General features: G+C 40.1%; 1 protein-coding gene across 1 annotated transcript in view; it reads left to right on the plus strand.

Annotated features, from left to right (window-relative positions):
- Positions 1-4,108: 4,108 nt before the first annotated feature.
- The window catches only part of NFAT5 (nuclear factor of activated T cells 5), a 34,461-nt gene continuing 14,747 nt past the window's right edge, over positions 4,109-23,822 (plus strand). Inside the window, exons 1-4 of the mRNA XM_010173377.2 lie at positions 4,109-4,229; positions 16,145-16,703; positions 21,427-21,619; positions 22,829-23,019. Of these exons, the coding sequence (XP_010171679.1) occupies positions 4,172-4,229; positions 16,145-16,703; positions 21,427-21,619; positions 22,829-23,019 (1,001 nt within the window). The 5' untranslated portion in view covers positions 4,109-4,171. The remainder of the gene's footprint in view (positions 4,230-16,144; positions 16,704-21,426; positions 21,620-22,828; positions 23,020-23,822) is intronic.

Consider the following 23,822-nt stretch of genomic DNA (forward strand, 5'->3'; position numbering starts at 1 on the left):
GGGGAGGCGGAGGAGGCGTTGATGGTGGCCAGGGCTGTGCTACCTGATTTGAACCTTTGTGATGCTGTTTGTTCTCCTCTTCCACCACATCTGTGTTCTCCTGGCTGCACCTCACAGTGGCTTCCTCAGCAGGGTTCCCTTCCCTCCGGGTAGCTTGCTCCATCCTCTCATATTTACAGATGTCAAGGCTAATGGCAGCTTCTTCTCCAAGTGTAGGGTGCATCTTCAGTTTTAGGTGTAGTATCCAAGTATATCAGGATAAAAACTGAGTGTTGTATTTTAGACCATGTTTCAAGTAGTTTGGTCTCTTATCAATGAAGCATGAAATTAAAGATTTGCTCTTAATAGTCTTATGATCTTTGGGAATGTGCTTCAATTCTAATGCTGGCTTTTCCCTCCCTCCCTCCCTCTAACATATTGTTAGAATTATTCACAAATACTATAATTGTGCTTGTTGTGGATTATTGCAAAAATTATGTGTTCCCTGAGAAAAAATACGCTGTGGGAGTTTTGGATCTGAGCATCCCTTTAAAGCAGCAAACTTGACAGAACCTTTGTCATGTTTGAGAGTTAAAAATAAGTTTCTTAAACAAACCAAAAAAAAAAAAGCCAACTGCCAACCCAAAGAGAAAAGCTCACTCTTAGCTAACAACTTAGCTTTGGGAAATGAGGTTTTGTAACCAACACCAATACCTTAGGAGTCATGGCAGAATTGTGATGATGAGCAACTCTCTCCTCAAAGAGGATTTCTTGAGAGACAACAGAAAGGAATGAAAATATGTGTGTGTGTGTATATATATGCAACATATACATAAAAATCTAAAGGTTTTTCTGCTTAGATGCACATGTACACATGCTGTGCAGTGATCCCTCATTTTGAGGCCTGTCACTGAACATTTTGTGTAACAGAAACACTTGGTGAGTTGCTGCCAGTGTCTTAGGTGTAAAAAAAAATATTCAGCATAAGCAGAGGTGGGTAGTGGCTGCAGCAGCTTGAAACACCGCGATGGCTTCTCTGGAGGCAGCAGCCGTCCCCGCCCTGGCACAGCGAAGGGGCTGAGTTTCTAGGTGCCTTGGCTGGAAGAATTTGTTGTGCTTTGAGACAAAATCACTTCTTGTCAACAAAGCTGAATGGGCATAACTTTCCATATGAGAGGTTGTGCCTGGGGTGGTAGTTCCAGTGCAGCAGCTGCTCCAGCACTCCACATCTGCTCACAGCTGGCTTTTAGACAGAAGGGAGTTTGGATTTTACTAACCTCCCGGAGGCAGTGGTACCAGTGCCAACCAGAACAGTGACTGGTGCTCATTCACAGGGGATTGCTGGCTGGAGCTGCTCTGCCAACCGCTGGTTCCAGGGGCAATAATACCTAGAGGCACAAGGCTGTCAAGTAGGGAAGTGCCCCCTGATATGATAATTCTATTTTTCTTTGTCTGATATTTGTGCTTTTCATTGTTAGAACAAAATCTGAACCTTTCATTCTTCAGTCTCTTGAATTAAGATACTCATCTTGGAAAAAAATCTTGTAGTTCAGCAGAAAATAGACCCACACACATCTTGTGGTTTCCAGATTTTATTTGGAGGATTTTCTGGCGTATTGATAGCTATGCCAGCCGCCAAGCTTAGAGGAGCCATTCAACATGGAAATAAATAAACATTTTCTCTGAAAACTGCTTGGGATTTTGTGGTTCACAGGAGCTTTCTCAGAATGCAGCGTGACAAATAACAAACGTCTGCAGAATATGCAGCGCTGGCTGCTTTTCCGCGCTTGCAGAGAGTGAGGTGGCTGGGGAGTGTGAGTTGGGCTGGCTTGGGTTTAGAAACGTGCAAACACGTTTTGTTCCTTCACATAACTTCCCTGGGCTTTCTACCTGAGGGCTGACTTCACCGCTTGTGAGAGGAAGAGGAGAACCGAGACTGCAAATCCCCAGTGGCAGCAGCGTAAGTTCGTTAACAGGGTCCTGGCTCTGATGCTGCCGTGTCTTAAACCAGACTGGAATTTGCGATGACACCCGCCGAGACGTTGTGTTGTCCTCAGAGTGCCAGGGCAGGAGCTGCCTGACAGGGAGTGTGGGAAGTAGCAGCCAGGCTTCTTGACTTCCCACTCCTGGATTTTATACCATCCTCCCTGTTGTTAGAGCTGTGAACACAAGTGTGTAGAGCCTTAAATGCTGTCAGAGCAAGTGTGCTCCTTTTCACGAGCCGGGTGACGCACCTCTGCTCTGATCCCCTTCAGTCATGGTACAGCCAGAACTTCACTGGTAGATTTTTAATTCTTATTCTTTTACCCAGGACAGAGTAGGTGGCAGTTGATCTTTTAGTGCCCTGTTTGTTCCTGCTGTTCTAAGGGGCAATACCTGTTGCATCTCTTTCCCATGAATGTAGCACTGGTGGTTCACTGTCAGAAGTGTATTCGATACGATAATAATAAATCTCTACTTCCTTTACCTTCTTCAGACATTCTCATTCAAATATCAGTAAATTTCTTTTTGATTGTTTAGTCAATGGATTATCAGTTTAAATTAAAAAAAAATCTATTTGTCATGTTACTGAGAAGCTTATTTCTCAAAAAAGTGTGTGTAACTAAAAAAAAATAATTTAAAAAAATTAAATCTTGCAGCAGATGGGCAGAAGTTTGATGGGCTGTGGAGCTGACTTCAGGTACACCTCACCACCACCTCCCAGCTGCTGTTGGTAGTTGCTTGTGATTTTGTTCATAACAGACAAGTAGAATCCTGTAAACGGCGTTAAAAGTTTTCTTGAGCTCTTTTAATGCCATTTTGTGGTGAGAGGATTTGCACTCTCACCCAGCACCGTAACTCTTCTGGTTTGTGGCTTAACCAGCATTTGCTATGTGTTATATTTTTAATACAGTTACATGCTGCTGGGAGTGTGTATAGCTCTGCATTTGTAGTTAACTTCTTTTTAGTTAACTTCTTTTTAGTTAACGACTCTGGGGGTTTTCTAATCTTTGCAGGATATATTTGCACAAATATATTTTACTTTAGGATCAGTTGAGTATAATTGTTGCTTCATAGGGGAAGAAAGAACCATAAAAATGCAGACTGAATTTTCCATATCTGTCCAGGCACTGAAATAATACATGTAAAGGAATTTCATCAGGTTTTGTGGTGTAGAATTGTTGATTCAGCTTGTAGCTGTTCATCCAGGTTATTGACATCTCCAGATGGGGTGTTTGGAGTGATGCCTCTTTGGTGTCCCCTGGAAGAGGCGCGTTACAGCTGCGGGTCACGTCTGAGCGCGGTGGTTGTTATGGCACAAGAACTTGGTGATCTGTTCTGGGGCGTTGGGCGCAGTGGCAGCTCCTGCTGATGGAACCATCTGACCGTGGGCAGTGTTTTGCTTTGAACCATCAGCAAGTTGAACGTGAGGCTGTTGACTTTGCTTCTCGTGTCTTGGCTGCTGAAGCTCTGTCAGGTGAGCGGTGTGGTGGCCATCGCTGTTTGACAGTAGCCACACCATTTCTTAGAGGTGGTACTGCCACACAGATCTGCCACAGTCCTGCGAAAGGGCTTTCTGTGTAAAATGGACTGGCACTCGCAGTTTGTTAGTGGAGACTGCTTTCTTTGGAGCGTCTGTGTGAGTTTACAGAAGAGTTTGAGGGGGGAGAAAAAAAAAAAGGGCAGATAAATGGAAGTGAAGGATCTTACATCATAGGAATTGACACTTTGGAGAAGACTTGATAGACTCTTCCGCGGATGGCGGTGCTAAATTAGCCTCTTTGAGAGTCAGTTACACAGTTTGAATCCTGAAAACAGGTTTGTCTTTAATTCTCACATGATTCTACCCCTTCATTCTGAATGACTGCAGTTCCTGTGGAATGTCATCAATTATTTCTTTGAACAAATTTGTGTCCTTTTGTTTCGGTGTCCAGAACGTGTATCTTAATGTTTTTGTGGTTTGTTTGTTTTCTGAAGTAACTTTATTCCATGGTGTTAAGAACTGTTAATGTAACCTTTTCAAAGGGTTCTGAAGAGGTTGGATTATCATTCCTATCTTTTAGGCAACAACACTATTTCTTTTCTTTTACAGAACATGAATAAATTTTTGATTAAATCCTTTTTGTCTTCCCTCTGTTCAACAGAATCTGTCTATGACCTTCTCCCAAAGGAGCTGCAGTTACCACCTTCCAGAGAAACATCTGTAGCATCCATGAGCCAAACAAGCGGTGGCGAGGCAGGTTCGCCGCCTCCAGCTGTAGTTGCTGCTGGTAAGCATTCTCATTTCTCCTGTTGCTTTGTTAAGGTTTCTAACGTTCTGGCCAACATGAACAGTGCTGGCAAAGTTCTGATGGTAAAAAAGAGCTTGTGGAGAAGTAACAGAGTTCATTCTAGGAGAATTTAGGTAATACAAGTTAACCCGGGTGATCTAAATGAGCAGGGTTGCTGTGTTAATGATTGCTGTATTTCATATACCTGTCTTCACAAGTTACCTGTTCTGGTGTTCTGCTGGTAAGCAGCAGAGGTCTGTTGACTCCTAGAATGCACTCTGCCTTCAGAGGTCAGAAATAGCAATTTGGAACTGAGGCAGAATGCTGACCGACTGCAAAACAGCGAATTCTAGCTAGGGCAAAAAAGGGAATGGGAGATTACATCAAGCTTTTACCAGACTGTAAGGAAGGGGAAAGGTCCTGTTTTCCTTTAAGAGGCCTGAGAAAGCTTAGTATGTAAACTGCATTCACACATAGTTCTTTATTGTCATGTGTTACAAAATTCTCAGATACATGAGAATAAAATAGATGTCAGGATGGCACTTTTATAAACTGATAAATTCAAATTAGTTATTTTTCTAATTGACAGCATATAAAAATGAGGCATGACCTTTTTATCTTCATCTTTGTCTTTCTCCCAGTCGTGTTTTAGAGTTTAGTCTAAAGACTCTGTCATTGATCTTCATCAAACATAAAAAAGTGAGGATTGAAGGGCAAAGTTCTGATTTGTGAGGTTAGCCTTAGTGCTGGCTTGCATCTGGAATTCTTGTCAGTAACTTCTAGATATTAGCAAACATCTGTGCAATGAGGAAAAAAGGGAGAATGATCATGCTCATGATCGATGCCTCTTTGCATCTTTTTTTCATTGGATAAGGTTTTTTTGCATAATCTGATCCCCATATTTCTTACAAGGTCATGTTCCACTTTCCTAATTGGCCTTAAATTCTTGCTTGAGAAAAATGTATATATCTAATGTCCGAGTTCAGATAGCTGCATTATTCTTTTTTTCTCTCTGAGTTCATATGCATTAAATGTTTGTGTCAGAATGTTTCCCAGATTTGCATGGTACAGGAATCCTGATCAGAAACTGAAGTGATTGTAGACTTGTCAGAGAAACTTTACAGCACTGCTCACCATTCATGTTTTGCCAGACCTCTTCTGATAGAACCTGTGGATTTAACTGTGCACAGTGGAACTTTGGCTGTTGAAAGAATTTGATGTTTTTATTTATTATATTGAAAGGATTTGATATTTTTATATCACTCATTCAAAAAATAATTTGGACATATATTTCTAATCAAGATACTTAATGGCTGGTTTGGTTCAAAGTCATAGCAGCAACCAAATCCTGCAGAAACATGTATCCTAAAAACAAGCAAAACGAACAAAACAAAATCCCACAAACCCTGTTACACTCTAAATCCACAGATAGACATGAACTGCTAATTAATTCTGTATCTAACAGAAAAGACTTAAAAACTTGAATGGAACTAAATGTCTGTTACCTCCAGGTATTTAGTGTCTGCTGACAGCCAGTCCAGTTCCTTTTAAAGAAACTAAGAATGTTATTGTTAAACTGCAGCACAATCTTCTTGAATAAAAAAATCCAAAAAAAGAGCATTGAGGGTTTTTTTTGTTAGTGCTGAGAGGAGGCCTGCTCGTTCAGGTCAGAACCCTTTTGAGTGTCAGAGATAGTGTCGTTTCACAAAGACTTTAAGCTGATACTGCTGCGACAAGAAGAGTGTGTGCTGCAGAGTGCATCGGATCGAGGACCTGCTCCAGGTTAGGGCTGTCCTGGGTGGCTTCACTCTGGGTCTGCACAAATGGAAAGCAGGAACGCGGGGAGGAGGGAGCCGTCAGAAAAGGTGGAACCAGCTTATCTCACTGGCTGGCAGTTTGTGCTGGTTTAAATTGTTTACTAAACTGTGGCTTTGGAGACTTTCCATCAGTGTTGTGATGAGACGGTTAAGTTTCTGGGTGCTGTTAAATCAGGATCAGAAGTGTTAAGCAGAAGCAACTACAGTTCTCCAGGTTGTTAAAAATTGTGTTTAAAAAAAACCTAACCAACCAAAAAAACCCCCAAAAACCCCCAAACAGAGCAAGGACTAGTTTTGTTTTCATTGCTTATGTCACTTTCCACTACAGTGAGGGCAAGAACAATTGAATCTTGGTCTTTTATAAACACGTAATTGTGGTGGCCAGGACAATTGAACATGAATTGTGCTGTGTTGTAATGTCTTTGGAAAGTTGCTGCTACATTGTCAAGCCCTATCACGCAGCTTTGTGTAGTAATGAGAAGTCTGGCTGGTCTCTGGTTTCTTACCAGGAAAACAAGAGGAAGATCAGCCGGGGCTTGGTGCATGTCTATTTGCTTGTACAGGAAAACACAGATACACATTGTACATTTATATTTTAAAAGAACATTATTCATTTGCATATATCAAGTCCTTAATAACAGATTATAGGCACATTTTCAAGGAGCTGACACTGTACAGATGGTAGGGTGAGGAGGAAAGATGACTTGGAAACCTAATGTTCCTGTATCTGAAATCTTTCCTTTGTTTTGTGTAAGTCTCTCTCCTTTTTTAAAAAAAAAAATTGTCAGCTCTTACTTGCTGTAAAACCTCACTTTTTTGGGAAATGATAGGGAAAGGTTAGTTCAGTCTCCATTTGTAGGTAATGTCATTTACTCTTGTTTTTAAAAGGAAGGGCTAATTTGAAATGCTGCTAGCACCATGTATGGAGAAGTCAATTCAGAGATGATTACTCTAGATAATGAGAGGATTTTCTTAGAGGGAATGATCCGAAGTGGAGAGAGCTTTTTACTGCTCCTGGAATAGTTGACACAGTTTGTTCTCTGCTTCCCAACACACAGAGTAAGGTAGTATCTGGCTGAAATTCAACTTGAGGCTCTTCTGTCAGTCACTTTGCTGTGGGGTTTTGTTCCATATAAATCACATTATATATGAGAAATAACACTGCTGCAGTTAACTTCTCTGGTTTTTTGGAGGAGCAGGATGGGCTGGTTTTAGCAGTGATGACCTTGCAGGGGCAGACTTCTAGTTCTTCCCTTTGGAAATTTGTTTTGTGATTTACAGAACAGTTTTAAGAGTATTAAAATGGAATGTTGCTGATTGGATTTTCATTAATTTGTTAATAAATGTGTATCTCATTAATCCAGACAAAAGAGGTATTACCCACTCTCTTGAATATCAAACAGGCAAGTATCATTTAATAGAACTCTGGGATTCTGAGCTGCGATGTTCATAACCTAAGCTGCTATCTCAAGCTTTGAATTCTGGTTTTGTTCTGGAAAACAGAAGGGAGGAAGAGAATCTGGTTTTTCTGCTAGAAACTGTTCTCTCTGCTTGCTGTTTGAATTACAAGTGTCTTTGTTCGGGGGACAGGAAAAGGAGGATTTTGCCTGGTGCAGTACCATAAACACATTGAATGTGAATCATCTTCCAGGCTCCTGAAATGCATGAGGGTGTCATGCTGAGAAATGTCATTGTAAGCTGTGCCTGGAGATTTCTTGTATGAAATAAATGTGCCTGAAGCTTTAATAATGCTTTCTACACAATATTTTTAAGCTCCAGTTGAAAGGAGGGATGCTTGATTCTTTTCAGCTGCTTCTTAAAGGTTGAAGAAATTTTCCTTGTTGATCAAGACACATTGAGCAAGTGCTTCAAATGCTTAAAATTCACCCTGCTAATTTAGGTCCTTTCTCAAGAGTGTCTTTCTAGTTGGTAGGCTGACAGCTTGTTCTTGTCTTTTGAGGATGATTCAGGAGTATTTTCAACCATGTACTTTAATTTTCATCTTTTATCTGCGGTAACAGGAATGCTCAAACCTTCTGAACCCCAGTGGAGAAAACTGTTACAGAACCTTGCTTCTCTGCTTATCATCTGTTCATTCTTCCTGTAGCAGATCTTGGAATGAGTTTCTTCAGCTTGTTGATGATCTCTTAAGCTGCTCTCCATTTTCCACACAGGCGAATAGATATCTTTCCATATTTTCTGTATTGCTCCCCAGGATAGTAATTCCTGCATCGTTTCCATTTTAACAGTTTCCAGTTCTTATCTCAAATTGAATTCTCCACAAAAAGAGCAGTGTTCTTGCTGTAACAAAAGGGAAACAGGTTTTATGCCACTGGAATGTACCGTGCTCTTTTTGCATTCTTTATATTTGGATACAATTAATCTGTGATGTATTGAATTTTTCTGGCTCCCAAACATCTGTGATTGTATCCTGGGAAAATACTTGGTAAACGATGAAGCTTTACCTTTTTGTGGTCACGTCAGTTTTGTACTCCTTTTTAATTAAAGGCACAAACAAGCCTGATGGCTTTTTTGATCAGAGTTGTTATTAAAATACTTGCCATAAGCATTTTCGGTCATTTTAATTATGAAAATAAGGCTTTGCTTCTCAATTGCTACTGTAGAGAAATGGATAAAAATACTTTCATCATCTGTGGGGTAGAGACTGGGTGTTAAGCAGTATGGGTCATTTTTTCCACTGCTAAGATAAGGATTTTTCATCATTCTGATGCTAAAGATTCTAATAATGCCCCAAAATGGAGATGTGGGGATTTTTTGTTATTGTTTTGGGATTTTTTTTGAGTAGCCAGAGTCAAGCTTCTTAATTTTTATTTTTAATGAAAATATTTTGTCAATGTATCATTCTTCCTGGTGTCCTTAGTCAGTTTTTCCTGTTGATACAGAAATAATTAACAGAGATTTCAAAGGGGATATCAGTGCTGCTACTAATTCTATTATCCCTGGCTTATAATTACATGTTGTAAACAAATTATCAGAAAAAAAGATTCTTCTTTGTAGTTGGTCTCCAATGCCTGTAAAAACTTCCATTTCTTTGTAGGCTTTTCCCTTCCCCTTCCCACTGCCCTCCCAGTTGGAAATGCCTTCCTGTAATTTCCTAGGAGGATGTCTTCCAGGGATTTCTGTCTACACTGTGCTTGCTTCAGTCGTGTGTCAAATACTTCTTTCTTACAGAATGGATTTAAAGCAGATCCTAATGCTCTTTAAAAATGCATCTTCCTGGTCTGTAGATTAGTAGTGTCCTCGCCACGCTGGCTTGTTGGCATTAACCTATGTCACAGCATTGTTTTGGTTGGAAAAGCCCTTTAAGCTCATGGAGTCCAACCATGAACCCAACACTGACAAGTCCCCTATGACTAACCCATGTCCCTCAGCACTGTGTCTACACGACTCTTCAATCCCTCCAGGGATGGGGACTCCACTACTGTCCTGGGCAACCCCTTCCAATGCCTCAGAACCCTTTCAGCAAAGAAATTCTTCCTCACATCCCATCTCAACTGCCCTTGGTGCAACTTGAGGCCATTTCCTCTTGTCCTGATGCTTGTTCCCTGTGAACAAGTTGCAGTGTTACTGCTGGCGATAGCTTGTGCCTGGAAGGGCTACGGTGGAGCTGGTGGCATTCATCTGGGAGAGAGGCCGGGCGTGATTAGGTACAGCTCAGCAGCAGTGGAGAGCTTCCTTCGTCAATCTGAGCTGTGTGCTGTGAGAAATCATTGCTGGGAAATGCAAAAGACAAAGACTTCTCTTACTGTTTCCGTTTTATGGAAACTTTATAGACAACGTGTTCTCTGCAAGTTCGAACATCGTAGCTGTGTGTGGAGCACATACCTGCTTCACTGCATGGAGCAGAGCTCCCTCATCCTTACCTGTAAAGGATAATATCGATGTACTCTACATCATCTCTTTTTTTCTATATCAGGTTTATTTTCAGTCTTCCTGAATCCCTCATAGTCAGTAAACCCAGATTGAGAACTGCTCAATCAAACACAAGCTGGTTTATCATTCTGAGATATTTTTTATGGCAAATTCTCGCGTTAAGTGCCTCCTTTCTTACATCAGAAAGGCTCGAGAATCACTTTGTGACAAGAGAATTCCCTCTTCCTTAATCAATAATGAAAAATAAAGCCAGTGAAGTGCAAAAAAATGCAATCTTACTGTCCTGTTGTTTGGGCGCCTCCTTGCAGTAGCAGCATCGAAGACTTCATTAAGGCCAAGAGGAGTTCTTAATTTCTTAGGAAAAAAACCTCCAAGTTATATTTAAACAACAGAAGAGTCTGTTTCTTAATTTGAAGTGTTCTTTGTCAGATCATCGTACAGTCACTCGTTCAGGGCAGTGGGCTGTGGAGGGAGCTGAGGAGATGGCAGGTAGAGCATGAAGAGAGCAGCTGAGGGTCCTGGAGTTCTGACTTGCTTGTACACAGCTGGTGGGGAGGATCTAAGATACATGGAATTGGTTTGTGTGAGCCACTAACAAAAATTCGACTCAGATACCTAAACCTGAGTGTTAATTTAATAACAGATGTCATTTATAACAAAAACAGATTGATTGATGTATTTACCCAACGTATAATACACTGCTTGGTTCAGCATGTGAATGTAAGGGGAATTTACACTGTTGGGCTGAATGTAAATTAAATTAACCTACCTATCTTGAATCTAAGTGTTTTTAATAACTGGTGAATTGGATTGCTTTATTATATTTGCTGGGATGCTAGTTTTTTTCTCTATTAATACACTTAACTTGCATTCTAGCTTCGCCATTCAGAGACAGGCATCGAGTGGTGGGTTGTGTGACAGTGTCTGTCAATAGTGAAGACAAATAGTGCCAGAGACACTTAACCCATCCAATCTCACCCAGGGTATAGGTCGGTCTTGTTTTCAGACTTCTTCATAAGTCTCTTTTCTTTCTTTCTTTTTTTTTGTTTTGTTTTATTTCTAAATAGTGGATTGATACTGATTTGAAACTAAACTTTTTGGAAAAGTTTTTGACATTACATCAGTAATACAAGAAGAAGAAAAGTAGAAACCCAAGTTTGGCATGTGAGGTGTTGAAAGCAGGTTTGCAGCCACTTTGTAAGTTCTGGGTTTTACCTTTAAAACCTTTGGCAACACAAGGGTTGATGCTGGAAATTTTGCACATAGGATCCTTCTGGTTTTGTTCTGAAATTGTTCTTCTGTGTCCAGTAGTTCAAATAAACCAATTAACATACAAAAATCTTATCAAGAATGTGACGTGTTAGCTAAATTAACAAATTTAATAATGAGTATACTTCATATAGATTAAGTTTATACACCACCTAAACCTCACCCTGTGTGGTGAGTTTTCATTTTTGACACTTAATTGTTTAATTCATTGACTCTGAAGGGGATCTCATGGGATGCAGGCCAGGTTCTGAGACAAGGGCGAGTTCTTTAATGGCTTTTTGTTAATCCTGGCTGTTCATGCACAGGTGGCTGAAAAACTTATAAACCCCAAAATATCTCCAGTTTATTTGTGTTTGCAATCTTAAGCTTTCCAGTCTGGGAAAGGACTTGCTTTGCACTCCAGATGCAATAAAAAAGAAAAGTCATCAGGTTGCCATTTGTTTCTTTTTGAGGACTTGGTAATCCTTGTTGTATTTGAGGATCTCTTTGGCAAGAGTGACCAAGTCAATTCAACCTGAATTATTCAGTCTCTTGGTTGTGAATGTGGTTCTGTTCACTGCCTGAAAGGGAGGTGGGTGTTTGGGAGGCATAGGCATTGCTTTAGACTTTCTGGGCAGTAAATACACAAGTGACTGGTATCCCGAACAACTGGAGTTTCTTTGAAATTTAGTCTTCCTAGGAGTAGTGCGGAGTAATTGCTTATCTTTATTTGCATTCTGAACTCCAGCACTAACCACTTAGTTTCTTAGTTCTTCGTTGTTTTCTGTCTTCATTTACACATTGCAGAATTGCTTGTTATTGATGTGTAAATTACAATGTCCAAAAGGGAACCAGGGCTTCCTTATGCTGAACCATTTGCTATCATTCTGACTATCTTAGAGGAGAAAAGCTTGGAGAACAGGCAACAAATTCTGAATTACTTATTTCAACTACCTTACATGTTACAATGGTGGCAATGAATAGATTCAGGAGGTTTAGTTTCAACAGTGATCAAAGATCTTGCTCTAATGTGGAAGTAGTTTTCTTTTTGCTCTCATTTTTTTTTAATTAAGAAAAAGGAAAAAAAAAAAACCACCCCACCCTGTGATGCTGGTGCATTTTTAATTTAGAATACTGTGGCTGCACACTTGCCATAACGTGCACTCGGCTTCTATTCAGAGTTGTTGCTCTGAAGGCAATTTTTATTTTGAGGCTGTGTTAAATTATATTCAGTCCCGTGTTTCAAAATGTGCATACTCATTTAAACTATATATTTGTCATTGCAAGCACTGTTAAATTGCAAATGAGCGAGCCACCTGTAACAACTCCCTTTAATAAGTGTCTAAAGAAAGTCACCTCAAATAAAGGAAATCTAACTGGACAGACCAGTGACCAGGTACCCCCCTCACACCCAATCTCCATGGGTTATATTTCATTTCTTATCTGCATGTTGGGGAAAACTTCATTCCTCAGAACCAGGAAATGCAAAATGCTCTCACTTCTTAAAGCCATACCAGTCAGGTTTGAGTTACTGAAAACTTTAGAATGAACTTTTTTTTTTTCCTCCAAAATGCAGCATGTTCAACCAAGAGATCTCCTTTGGGTGTCTGATATGTGTGTGTTGTCACTGGCTTTAGAATAAACTGATGAAACAAAATGGGAGCCATGTAAAACGTATAGCTGTTTATTCCTTATAGTAACTTTGTGAATTCTGATTTGGTTGACCTCATTTATTTATTTATTAGCTCAAAGGAATATGAGTTGACTAAAGGCCTGCAGACTCTGTGAGAAAACATAAATTTTACTGTGTTTCTTAGTATTTGCATAATTTAAAATGTCACTAATGCAGTTACTGATTAACCCCCAAAATAGATTTCAAATTTGTGTATTTGATTGTTCTGATATAGCCAGTTTATTTCACTGGCTGTAATACTTGTCAAACTTTCATATTTTTAGTTATTATAATAGAGAAGCCTATACATGCTTTAAAACACTTGCATGTTTATGGATGGTAATGGCATTAATTTGAGAATACATAAGGCTGAAGAGAGAGGTTTTCTTGCCATTACTGTTTAGTTTGATATTGTTTCGATAGTCTGATCTTATTGTTACATGGGGGTGTCTCTGATAAATGAATGAGAGTATAACCAATTTATAAGGGACAGTATTGCTTTCCTTTTTAAATGTATAAAGGAAAACCAGATACACGTATTCACACACATACATGCTTTTTAACGTCTAGAAAAAAAAACCTGGGGGAGAAATTGTTTTCGATAGCAACAATGATAGCAACTTAAACATTGCAAAATGCTGCACCCTAAAATAATGATACTATTACCTTTTAAAGCTTAAAGCTCTTTTAGCTTTATATGGAAAAGTATTTTTTTAGTGATTTTTTTGTTTCACCCTAGGAAAGCTAGGGAAAAGTACAGTTGTTGCACTTCTTGACAGGATACGCATCGAGCCATTCGATAAGCGGGGTCTGATCACTGCTTGGCAGACCTGTTCCAGTGCAGACCTGGGTATGAATTGTCACTTTAAGTTTTTAAATATCTTTTTAGGTCTTTTAAAAGACCCTTCTAAAGCATTCCCAGTATATGGTGCAAAAAGATAAATCTTGGACATTAATCTATTGGAGGAAAAGTCTTCCAGTCCTAGAGCCCTGCTGCCTGGTTCAGCGTACACGATGATTTATTTGTCGAAGTCTTTGTCACGCCCAGGCAAACAGGAGACGTGCATCCGCTGCCTCGTGCTGTGCATGGTGCTCAGTTTCATCCGTTAAAAGAAGAATTGATTTTCAGTGGGGGCAACATTGCTGTTCAGTCACCCAGTTCTGCAGCGTTCCCGCTGCGTGCTCCACGTGTTCCATGTGCAAACCCTTGTGCGCACACGTGTGCTGTGTGCGTGCTGCAGATTTCTGTTTCTGTGTGTAAATGATGAATGGGAACTAATTCTGTTTTAACAAAACAAAGTAAACATCCCAAATAGCAACGATCTTTCTCAACTCAAAGTGGCTGCAAATCAGCTCCTAAATATTGTCACTGAAATGAATATCTAGATTTAATAGTTCTTGCCAATCCTATAAATGTTTTTGAGAAAAGCATTGCATTAATGCATGATATAGAAAGGATAAATTTGCCTTTAAATTGGAATGCAATTCAAAGTGACTGAATTCTCCAATTTCAGCCACTGTATTTGCCAAAGAACAAACTGGAAAATGGAACTGGTATCATTCATCTGCTCCTGGTTCACTGGGAGGTTTGGGGAAGAGACTTCCTGTGAAGATACAAGCAGAATAGTTTATTGATAAACTATAATGGCCATTAAATTTGCAATCTGAAGTAGTGTAGGTTTACTTTTAAATTAATTTAGCACAGAAAAGCTGTAAGAAACGGTAACAGTTTAATAATTTTTTATTGTCAGTCCCTGATGCCCTCTGGTCCTCAGAAGTAGGCTGATTTATGGGAAAGTTTGTTGTGTTGTTCGTTAAATATCTATCATGGCTGATCATGCTTTATTCTTTACTATTAAGTAGCTTAAACTGGATAAAACAGTTTGACTATCTCTAAACCTTTTAGACTTGAGGTTAATATAATATTTTGGATTTTTTAAAAAAATTCCAAACAATAAAAAGGAAAACATCATGTTCCTCTTAGTGATAGGTGTTACTTCTATGACACCAGTAACTAGCTGAACAAACATAATGTATAATTACGTATGTATGGTATGTACAATTTGTTTCCAAAAGGAGGTTGTTTGTGTGGTTCTGGTGTATTGTGTAAGGAGTGGTCAGCAGTGCAGAAATACAGAAAATAGCATTTTCCCCTAGGAAGTTTAAATCTGAATATAAGATTCAGCTCGTTACTCCTCAGTGAGCTACTGCTGATTTAGATAAATAAATAACGGCCTGTGTTTGTCCGTACTGCTTCCTCTCAAATGTTTTAGCCTACGTTTTCAGCTGATTTGTCCATTAAAATTCTTCTGTGGAAATGATTCTGTTGTTCTCCAGAAATCTTCAGGGTTTTGTTATAATCATGTAGCTGTCCTTTCGTGTTTCTGAAACAGATTGATCTGTGTGACCTCCAGAGAAATCACAATCACGTTGTCTAAAATACCTCCTTAATGTGAGTTTTTCAGAGGTCTGTCCCAAGCTGTCTCTGTGTGCATGCTCAGCTAATAAAGTCTGAGAGAAATCGGTCTTGGTGACTGAAAGAGTCAAATTATAGAAATGTCATGTTGTCTCGTATCAGCATGTCACCAATACAGGTATTGCATCCCTGTTTTGAACCTTCAAAATAAGCAGCTATGTCATAGTGACTGATACCAGTTCCATTTTACCTACCAACTCAGTTGATTTTATATTTTATTTCTCATTTATGATGGAATAATCAGCAGCTCTTTTTCTCATTTATTTTCTCATATTTTTATTCCAGGATTTGCCTCTGAAGCAGGGAGTGTCTGCATTAAAAATGACCTGTAGTTCTCTGCTTCATAGGTTAGAAACTTATTTTAATATTTTGTGGCTAAGCACAGTCCCGTCTTTTTCAAAAATAAAAATTTCCAACAATAAATGGTTTAATTGGCATTGAATGTGGATTATAAGCATTTTGCATTGGGGCTTCCATTATTTTAGATGAAATGGCTTCTACACAAATAACTAGTCCAGCTGAGGCAATGAAAGCTCTGTTTACTTGCAGCCATTTTTACGAATTAACATTAAGTTTTAAAAAAAGTCGATGACAGTGGATGATATTAAGTCTCATTTGGACATTTCCAAAGTACTGTTCTGGCCAGGCTGTATTGCTTTACGCATTTACATTCTAAAACTTACCAAATTCCAACTATTCATTGGGGGAAAGAAATCGGTTCATAAATCACTTTATTGCAATGGGACTGCTATAGCCAGCACACACAGAACAGTGTATCTCGTATTTACTTCTGAATTATACACCGCAGATGCTTCTTCAGCTCCTTCCTCTTCCTCCATGGGCGGTGCTTGCAGCTCCTTTACCACCTCTTCCAGTCCTACCATTTACTCTACCTCAGTCACCGACAGCAAGGCTATGCAAGTGGAGAGCTGCTCCTCAGCCGTGGGGGTAAGTACCCGAGGGGTAAGTGAAAAGCAGTTAACCAGTAACACAGTCCAGCAGCAGCAGTCAACGCCGAAGAGACACACAGTCCTGTACATCTCGCCACCACCTGAGGACTTGCTGGACAACAGTCGGATGTCCTGCCAGGATGAGGGCTGTGGATTGGAGTCAGAACAGAGCTGCAGTATATGGATGGAGGATTCACCCTCCAACTTCAGTAACATGAGTACCAGTTCCTACAATGATAACACTGAGGTGCCACGTAAATCACGCAAACGAAATCCAAAGCAGAGGCCAGGGATCAAACGTCGAGATTGTGAAGAGTCCAACATGGATATATTTGATGCCGACAGTGCCAAAGCGCCTCACTATGTCCTTTCTCAGCTCAGCACGGACAGCAAAGGCAACTCAAAAGCAGGAAATGGGTTGGTATCTGCTTTTTTTTTTTTTTTTTTTTTTTTAAAGTTCTATCACCATATGTAAAACCAAATTAATAAAACTTCCCCCAGCCCCTGTCAAGTGTTCTGCTCAGGTTCTCACATAAATCCCTTCCCTTCTCTGCTGTTCCCTTTTGTGTCCTAGCCCGTGATAAGTTCTCATTAGGCTTGTTAACCTCTATTTAGAAGATAAAGCTAAACTTCCCTGCAACAATTGGACGCAGCCCTGATGAGCTCATCTGTATTCTTGTTTCAGTGAAATTCCTAAAAGATTGCACAATTCCATTTACAAAATGGCAATGAAAACGTTATTGTATTTAAAAAGAAAGGCAGAAGTGGACTAGACGCACCCTAAATCTTAATGTCTTTTGCAGGATTTTATGTGAGGATTCCAGTCTGTGCACTTTGCCTGCTTCTGCTTGTCTCTTTCTCTATTTATCAAATAGAGAGAGTGATGGGAGTGGAAGTTAATGGTCTGTCAGGGTTTCTCATGATTTACATTAACACATGCTTTACTTTTTTATCAAATGTTAAGATGATATGGTGAACCAGATTTTGTTTTTCCTTGTGAATTCACCTCTGTATTTGATTTTTTCAGAAATAAATCTCTAATCCTGTTTCTCTCTGTGCTTCTGGGTTGTGTGCATGCGTGTGTCTGTACGTGGGCACGCCTGGGTAGTGGTCTCTCATCTCTCCCACTTCACACTGTTCACTAAATGCATTTCAGTAGTTGCTTAAAGAGGAAAAAGTCCATCAGTTTACAGTAGTGTGTTGATACATTTTTTTTTTTACATTTTATTTTTTGACTTGTGGCTTCTTTAGTACTTTTAAGATGGTCAGGTGGGTAGATTTGGCCTTTTTTGGGAGGGATGGGGGGTGTGTTTTATTTGTTTTTACTTTTCTGTATGTGCTTGCAGTACATTCTAATGTTCATCACAGTACTGGTGAATATTAAAATTTAACTGATGGGAAAGATTATGAACTTCTCATATTCCAAAAAAGGGAAAGAGCCTGGAGTCTGTATTCCCAGGGTCATTGCAGTTCCATACTTAAAATTTCACTGTGAGAAAGTGATTCTGAGAAACTCTCCAGAGTGTGCTGGGCTGGGTACCACACTGGGACAAGCCGAACTGGCTGGTACTGGCAGCGCTGGCTACTGCTCCCGTCTCCTCAGACCTCCGGGTCTTCTGTTCTCTCCTTACACGGCCACTCTAGGCTGACTGCCCTTCTCCAGCAGTTCTTGATGTCACCAGCTGAAATCGATAATAAAGTAAAATATTAGTATGTGGTAGACCCAAAGAAGCAAATTAGCATATGTAAAGCAGCTGCTTGGAGCTAGGAAACGGGCTCAAAGGAGGTCAGGCTGTCCCCTACAAAGGGAAGAAGCTGTATCGAAAGGCAAGAACTGTGTGACTGTAAACGTGATCTCTGGACAAACAGCAGAGATTTAGTAAACTCTGGAACAATCTGCATGATCTCAATCTAAAACATGGCAAGACTGTGACATTCCCTCCAGTACTAGAGGCTGAGCAGTGAGCGTTCAGTGGTGCTGTCAGCAATGCTGCCTCAACGCAGGGGTGGACAGCATGATTTTTGAACTGCAGCAAAACTCTTCTGTAACAGAATTGTCCTTTGAAATAAAAGCTCTGGGATAAGAAATGGCCAAGATAGTAGAAAAATTAATTTTGCCATTGGAATATGGAGATTTAGCGTTCCAAATCTAGGTCACAGTAGTGACTTTTTTTTTTTTTTAACTTTCCAGCCTTTTGGAGTTCAGCTAAGGGAGTTAATTTACTTTTGGCTTTAAGAAAAGAGCCAGGAAAACACCCTTACTAATTTGTGGAGTGGAAATAGCATTTGTCACAAAAGAGACTTCTAGTCAGTTGTCTTTAAGAGTTAGGAAGGAAAATAATCTATTCCTGTGGAAACTGTTAGAATTTGTGAAAGCCTTTTAGAAATGGGTGAATTGATGGTGATTTAGGGCAAAGAGTCTCAGAGTTCTGACATGGTTGGTCTCACTTTCATGTTCAGGTCTCCACTGGGAATAGCCCTGATGCCAGGGCAGGACCAGACAGTTTCCCTCAGGAAATCTGTTTTAATAGAACCAGGGGGTTTGCCACTTACATTTGAAGAGAAGGGCTAGCTTTGAGGGGTATTGTTAAGCTGATAAATAAATGTCTGTGTGTGAAATATTTTGTGTGTGCATGAATATTGGCATTATAAATAAACTAAGTTAAAAGGATGGGTAAATGATATATCCTTGTAATTTGAGAAGAAAGACCACTGAGAAGCTCTGCTGAAGGCTTTACAATTGCTTTCAAGTTCAGCTAATCTGATTGAAAGTAATGATTACTTCAGGTTTCTAGGGGGAAGACTTTCAAAATAACTGTTAGGCAGTTTTTCTTTTTGCATAAATATGACAATGTATAAAATACTAGGATGTTGGCAATTAAGGTAACTTGGGTTTTAGGAGTAAAGTAGTGTCAGGAAAACAGAGTTGTGTTGGAGTGGCCAAAGTGGCTGCCTCTCTTTAACACTTTGCTTCAACATTCAAAAATATCTCAGTCTCCTGTATTAATTTATGGAGCTGGAACTTCCAAGGTCAGACTAAGCAGCCCATGTGCTGTCTTTCCATGGAGCGTTCTCCAGGGAGGCTGCAGTGCCAGGCACAGCGTTCTCAATAATGCAGCGGTGGTCACAGTAGCTGAGGTTGCTCAGCATTCCTTCTCGCCTTCCCTGTGGGAGGCTAAGGGATTGTAGCTGTGTGATTTAAAATTCTGAGTGAGAAAAAGAGAAGATATTCACTGAAAGTTCATAAATATGTTCAATTACAGGTCCATCGGAGTAATGTCCTGACAGGAAGAAGAGAGAAAGTGATTATTTAACGAGCTTGAGTTTGAATAGTGTTTCTTCTGAACTTACACAGAAGCTAAGAGCTAGTGGTGTTTCTTACCATTCATTTAGTTCATCACAAGTTTTTTTATATGCCACGTTGAAGAAGAATTTTGTCCCTTCTATTTGCCTAAGAGAAGACGTGTTTTACAGAGCACTTTTATTTTTTCAGTTTGACTGGACTGTGGCAGAGTCATCAGGACTCTTGGCATAAAGGTGGTACTCTTGCAGGGTTTTCCTTTTTAAATACTAGTTTTTTCTCTAGATCCTGCCCCTCTGCTGGTACTGGCTTGAAGAGGAGTGTGCAGGGCAACCAGGGCCGTTGAAGTGGTTGCATTTGCCGGTGAAGCAGTTAACCTTCACAAAATAACCCACGAATTAAATTCATACAAAGCACAGAGCTCCTAACAGCTCAGCAGTGTCTGTTTTAACCCCTTTTTAGATATATTAAAAGGTTTTGGAAGGCTTAGTAGAAATAGGAGCATGACAAAGAGGACTTTGAGGGGTATGAGATGTGGTGGAATCAGGGCAACGTGCCCGACCTTCCCTGGGGCAGGGGTAGGTCCTTCTGGAGGAGAAGCGCTGGGCCAGGCAGAGCATGGGCTGGGGAGTGACTTGGGAGTGTTGCGTGGTAGGTGCTGTTCACTGCACTGTGGGAGCTGTAGGAGAGGTGCTGATAACATTTGTTGCTACAAATCATCTGGCAGTTGGGAAGAGAGCACTACAGGTTACCCAGCCTTCAGGTCAGCGATGGACTCTCAGGAAAGGGTTTTGAAGAATTTATTTCACCATTATCCCTAAGAAGAAATCCTGGATAAATTACTTCTGTATGTTGCACATTGAAACAGGATTTGTTTTTTAGGCAATTCACACTTATTTAAATCTGCTTTCTTCAGAGTCATTAGCTGTTAGAAACTACTTTTTGGTAGTAGAAAAGAGTATTATACTTGCATAAATTAATTGAGCCCTTTTTCTGCCCGTACCGTTTGCCATGGTGTGTTTACATTTGCTGGTGTTAAATGAGTTTATTAGACTTCAGTTCAGGTTCATTATACAAACCTGCTCTGTGTAATCAAGAGGTATTTTCCATCGTGCTTTCAAGTGAACACAAAATTGATCACATAATGTTATACTTTGGAGGGCTTCTTCATTCAGGTTTTAATTATGGAACTGAACACAAGATGCAGTATGTCTTGAGGTGCGCACCTGGAGAGAAGCAGTCTTTTTGTGTACACTGCACATTTAAAATTGGTGCAATTATGTCAGAGCTTTCTACAAAAACTAATTTGATTTTAACATAAATTTACCAATCTGTTTTGACAGAAATTAGTATTTGAGTTTGCATGGATATGCAAGTTCAGGCGGAGACAGGCATGAGGCTGTTTTCCTATTTAAAGAAGTGTCATTTAACCTTAAATCCATTCAGTGTGTGTGTGTACATATGTATATTTGTTACAGAAGCGAAACAGCTTATTCAGATAATAATCAGGCTGTATCGTATACTGTGAAAAAGCAGGTTATGAGCTGCCTTCTGTTTGTTAACATAGTTTAATGCTAATTGCTTTTCCCTTCCTTTATGTTCGCTCTCTGAAAAGCAGTTCCTATTTGCTCTGGATGGAGGAGGCAGGGAAGCACCGTTCCTCTTCATCCTGCAGGTTTCCTTCTCTCTCGGAAAGAGAATTCCAAAGTTTGCTCTCAACTAGAAATCTTCTGCCCGTTAATATACACTCTTTATCTTTTTAGCTTTTCTGTGATTTAGTTTATTTTTACTTGAGAGCTGCTTATAACATCTTTTTAATGGTCTGCTTTGACTTCCCAGAGCATCAGAGAACCAGAAAGGAGCTGGAGGGAAGAAGACCCCAATGTTGTGTGGTCAGTATCCGACTAAGAGTGAGGGGAAGGAGCTGAAGATAGTGGTACAGCCGGAAACCCAGCACAGGGCTCGTTATCTGACTGAGGGCAGCCGAGGCTCAGTGAAGGACCGGACACAGCAAGGCTTTCCAACTGTCAAGGTAGGCTCTTGAGTGCTAGGTGATATGGGGACTTCTTTCCAAGGGATGCTCTATAGAATGAGAGCTGGTTCGGTTCAGATAGGCCTAGAATCTCTCTTTTTAGAGGAAAGGGGGGACACTTTGCAGTCTCTTTACTGTAGAGACCGTCCTGTATCTCTTCTTGCAGGTAACAAGAAGTCTATCTGCATTACAGAGTTACAGGAGGAAGGAAGCTTTATGTCAAGGCAGGAGTACATAATCTCTGATGCACGTCTTGTTTGGCTACAATTATACAAACTGTGTAAATAGATACAAAACTAGGACAGTGAAATGCTGTAACAGATTGCTGATGACAGTGGGTCATCATTATGCCCTATTGGTAAAGACATAAAAACTGTTTCATTTGAAAAAAATGAAGTAGGTTTTTTTAATATTTTTTTTTTTTTAATAAGAAGTATCTGTGTCCACATATCCAGTATCCGTCCTTCAAGCAGAGTCACAAAGATCTAACTGAGGTGTGCTTTATGGGCTGTACTGCTCAGTGTGGTTAGCAGTACTGAAGCACATGTGAATTAGTAGTGAATTAGAAGTGGAGAACTGGAGGAAAAGAGGAATCAGTTGTATGCTCACTGAACAAATACAGCCTGTTTCCTCTATAGACTTTGATGTCTTTAGGTGTTGATGGTCACTTGCTGTGAGGCAGGGATGAGGGGCACACAGGACTGATGTCCACAATCCTTCTGGTCAAGGGAAGGATCTGGATAGAGCAGATGCAGTCAGGAATCCAGGGCCTGGCTGCATGGCTGGTTTCTCCAGCAAGCATTCAGCTGCTTTGTTGTCAGAGATGGGGAAGTAGTCACAGTTGGGGTGAGAGTAAGGGGTCATAAGAGACCTGAAAGTTGGCGTTGGGGTAATTCTGTGTGAAGATAGCTAAGATTCAAGCTCATTTAAAAAGAAAACTTTAATAATAATAATTTTTAAAAAGTCATTTAACCTGTTTATTAAATGACTGACTTGTCTTTTAATGGGAAAAAATGACAAAAGACAAAAAATGTTAGCATTGTGTTTATAAACTAGATGGGAAATTTTTGTCCCTTCTTCCCTTGGGATTGTTTCCAGTGACACTGGGAGCAGATTCACTTTAAATTCACCTGCATAAAATGTTTCCTGTTTTAGTTAAGTGGCATTGCTGGTCTGTTGACATATTTAATTTGCATTGCTGTGTTTCAGCTGGAAGGTCACAACGAGCCAGTGGTCCTGCAGGTATTTGTGGGTAACGACTCTGGTCGAGTGAAGCCACACGGGTTCTACCAGGCCTGCAGAGTTACTGGGAGAAACACTACTCCCTGTAAAGAAGTGGATATAGAGGGAACTACTGTTATTGAGGTTGGACTGGACCCGAGCAACAATATGACACTTGCGTGAGTAGCTTTTTTTTAAAAAATAAAATTATTAGCTTGTCTTCACAAACTGATTTTCCTTTTTTTGTTGGATTGGTTAGGAGTGAAATGTCTGGAACATCTTGGCACACACCAGGCATTTAGTGAAGCCACTTGTAAATTGCATTCTCAGTTTGTATTTATTATGCTTTATGCTTAATCTGGTTTTCCTAAAACTTTATCAATTAACTGTCACATTAATTTCATGTTCTGTTTCAACAACAATGTGCGTATTCAAGCATTATGTGAACTATAAACTGGTCGCTGGTTCTGCTGGTTGTCTTGTCTGTTAACAAGTCCAGAGTTGCTAATCAGAAGAGGGAAGAATATTGGCATCTTCAGATCCTTTTAGGCCCGAAAGGCTGGGAGCTGTGGATAGTGAGGCCAGGCTCTGGCTTTTCCTCTTCTTCTCTCTTGCTTTGCTTGTTCCATTTCTGTCATTTCCACCAGATGGTCCTTTATCATGGAAACCTCCTGCTTTGCATCTTTACAGAGCTTGTCTGGTCAAGGGTAGGTGATGTCTTGGATAGCATTTACAGCTGCACACAGGCAGTGCGCGGCTGAGGAGAGGTGTGCTCTGTCTGATGGCACTAGTTAACTCCAGTAGATTTTTGAGCAAGTGGCCTCACCTGCCTCTGTGGTTTACATCTCCCAGGAAACTTTAAATATAAGCAATTCCCTAATAAACTTTTCACATGGATCCTAATATATAGAAAGGGAGCGATCTGCTTTCAAAATACTCTTTTCAGGAGAACATCTTTTAGTGGGTGTGTGGTTGAAAACTG

The sequence above is a fragment of the Antrostomus carolinensis genome, unplaced genomic scaffold (assembly GCF_000700745.2).
Source record: "Antrostomus carolinensis isolate BGI_N321 unplaced genomic scaffold, ASM70074v2 scaffold5278, whole genome shotgun sequence".
NCBI lineage: Eukaryota > Metazoa > Chordata > Aves > Caprimulgiformes > Caprimulgidae > Antrostomus > Antrostomus carolinensis.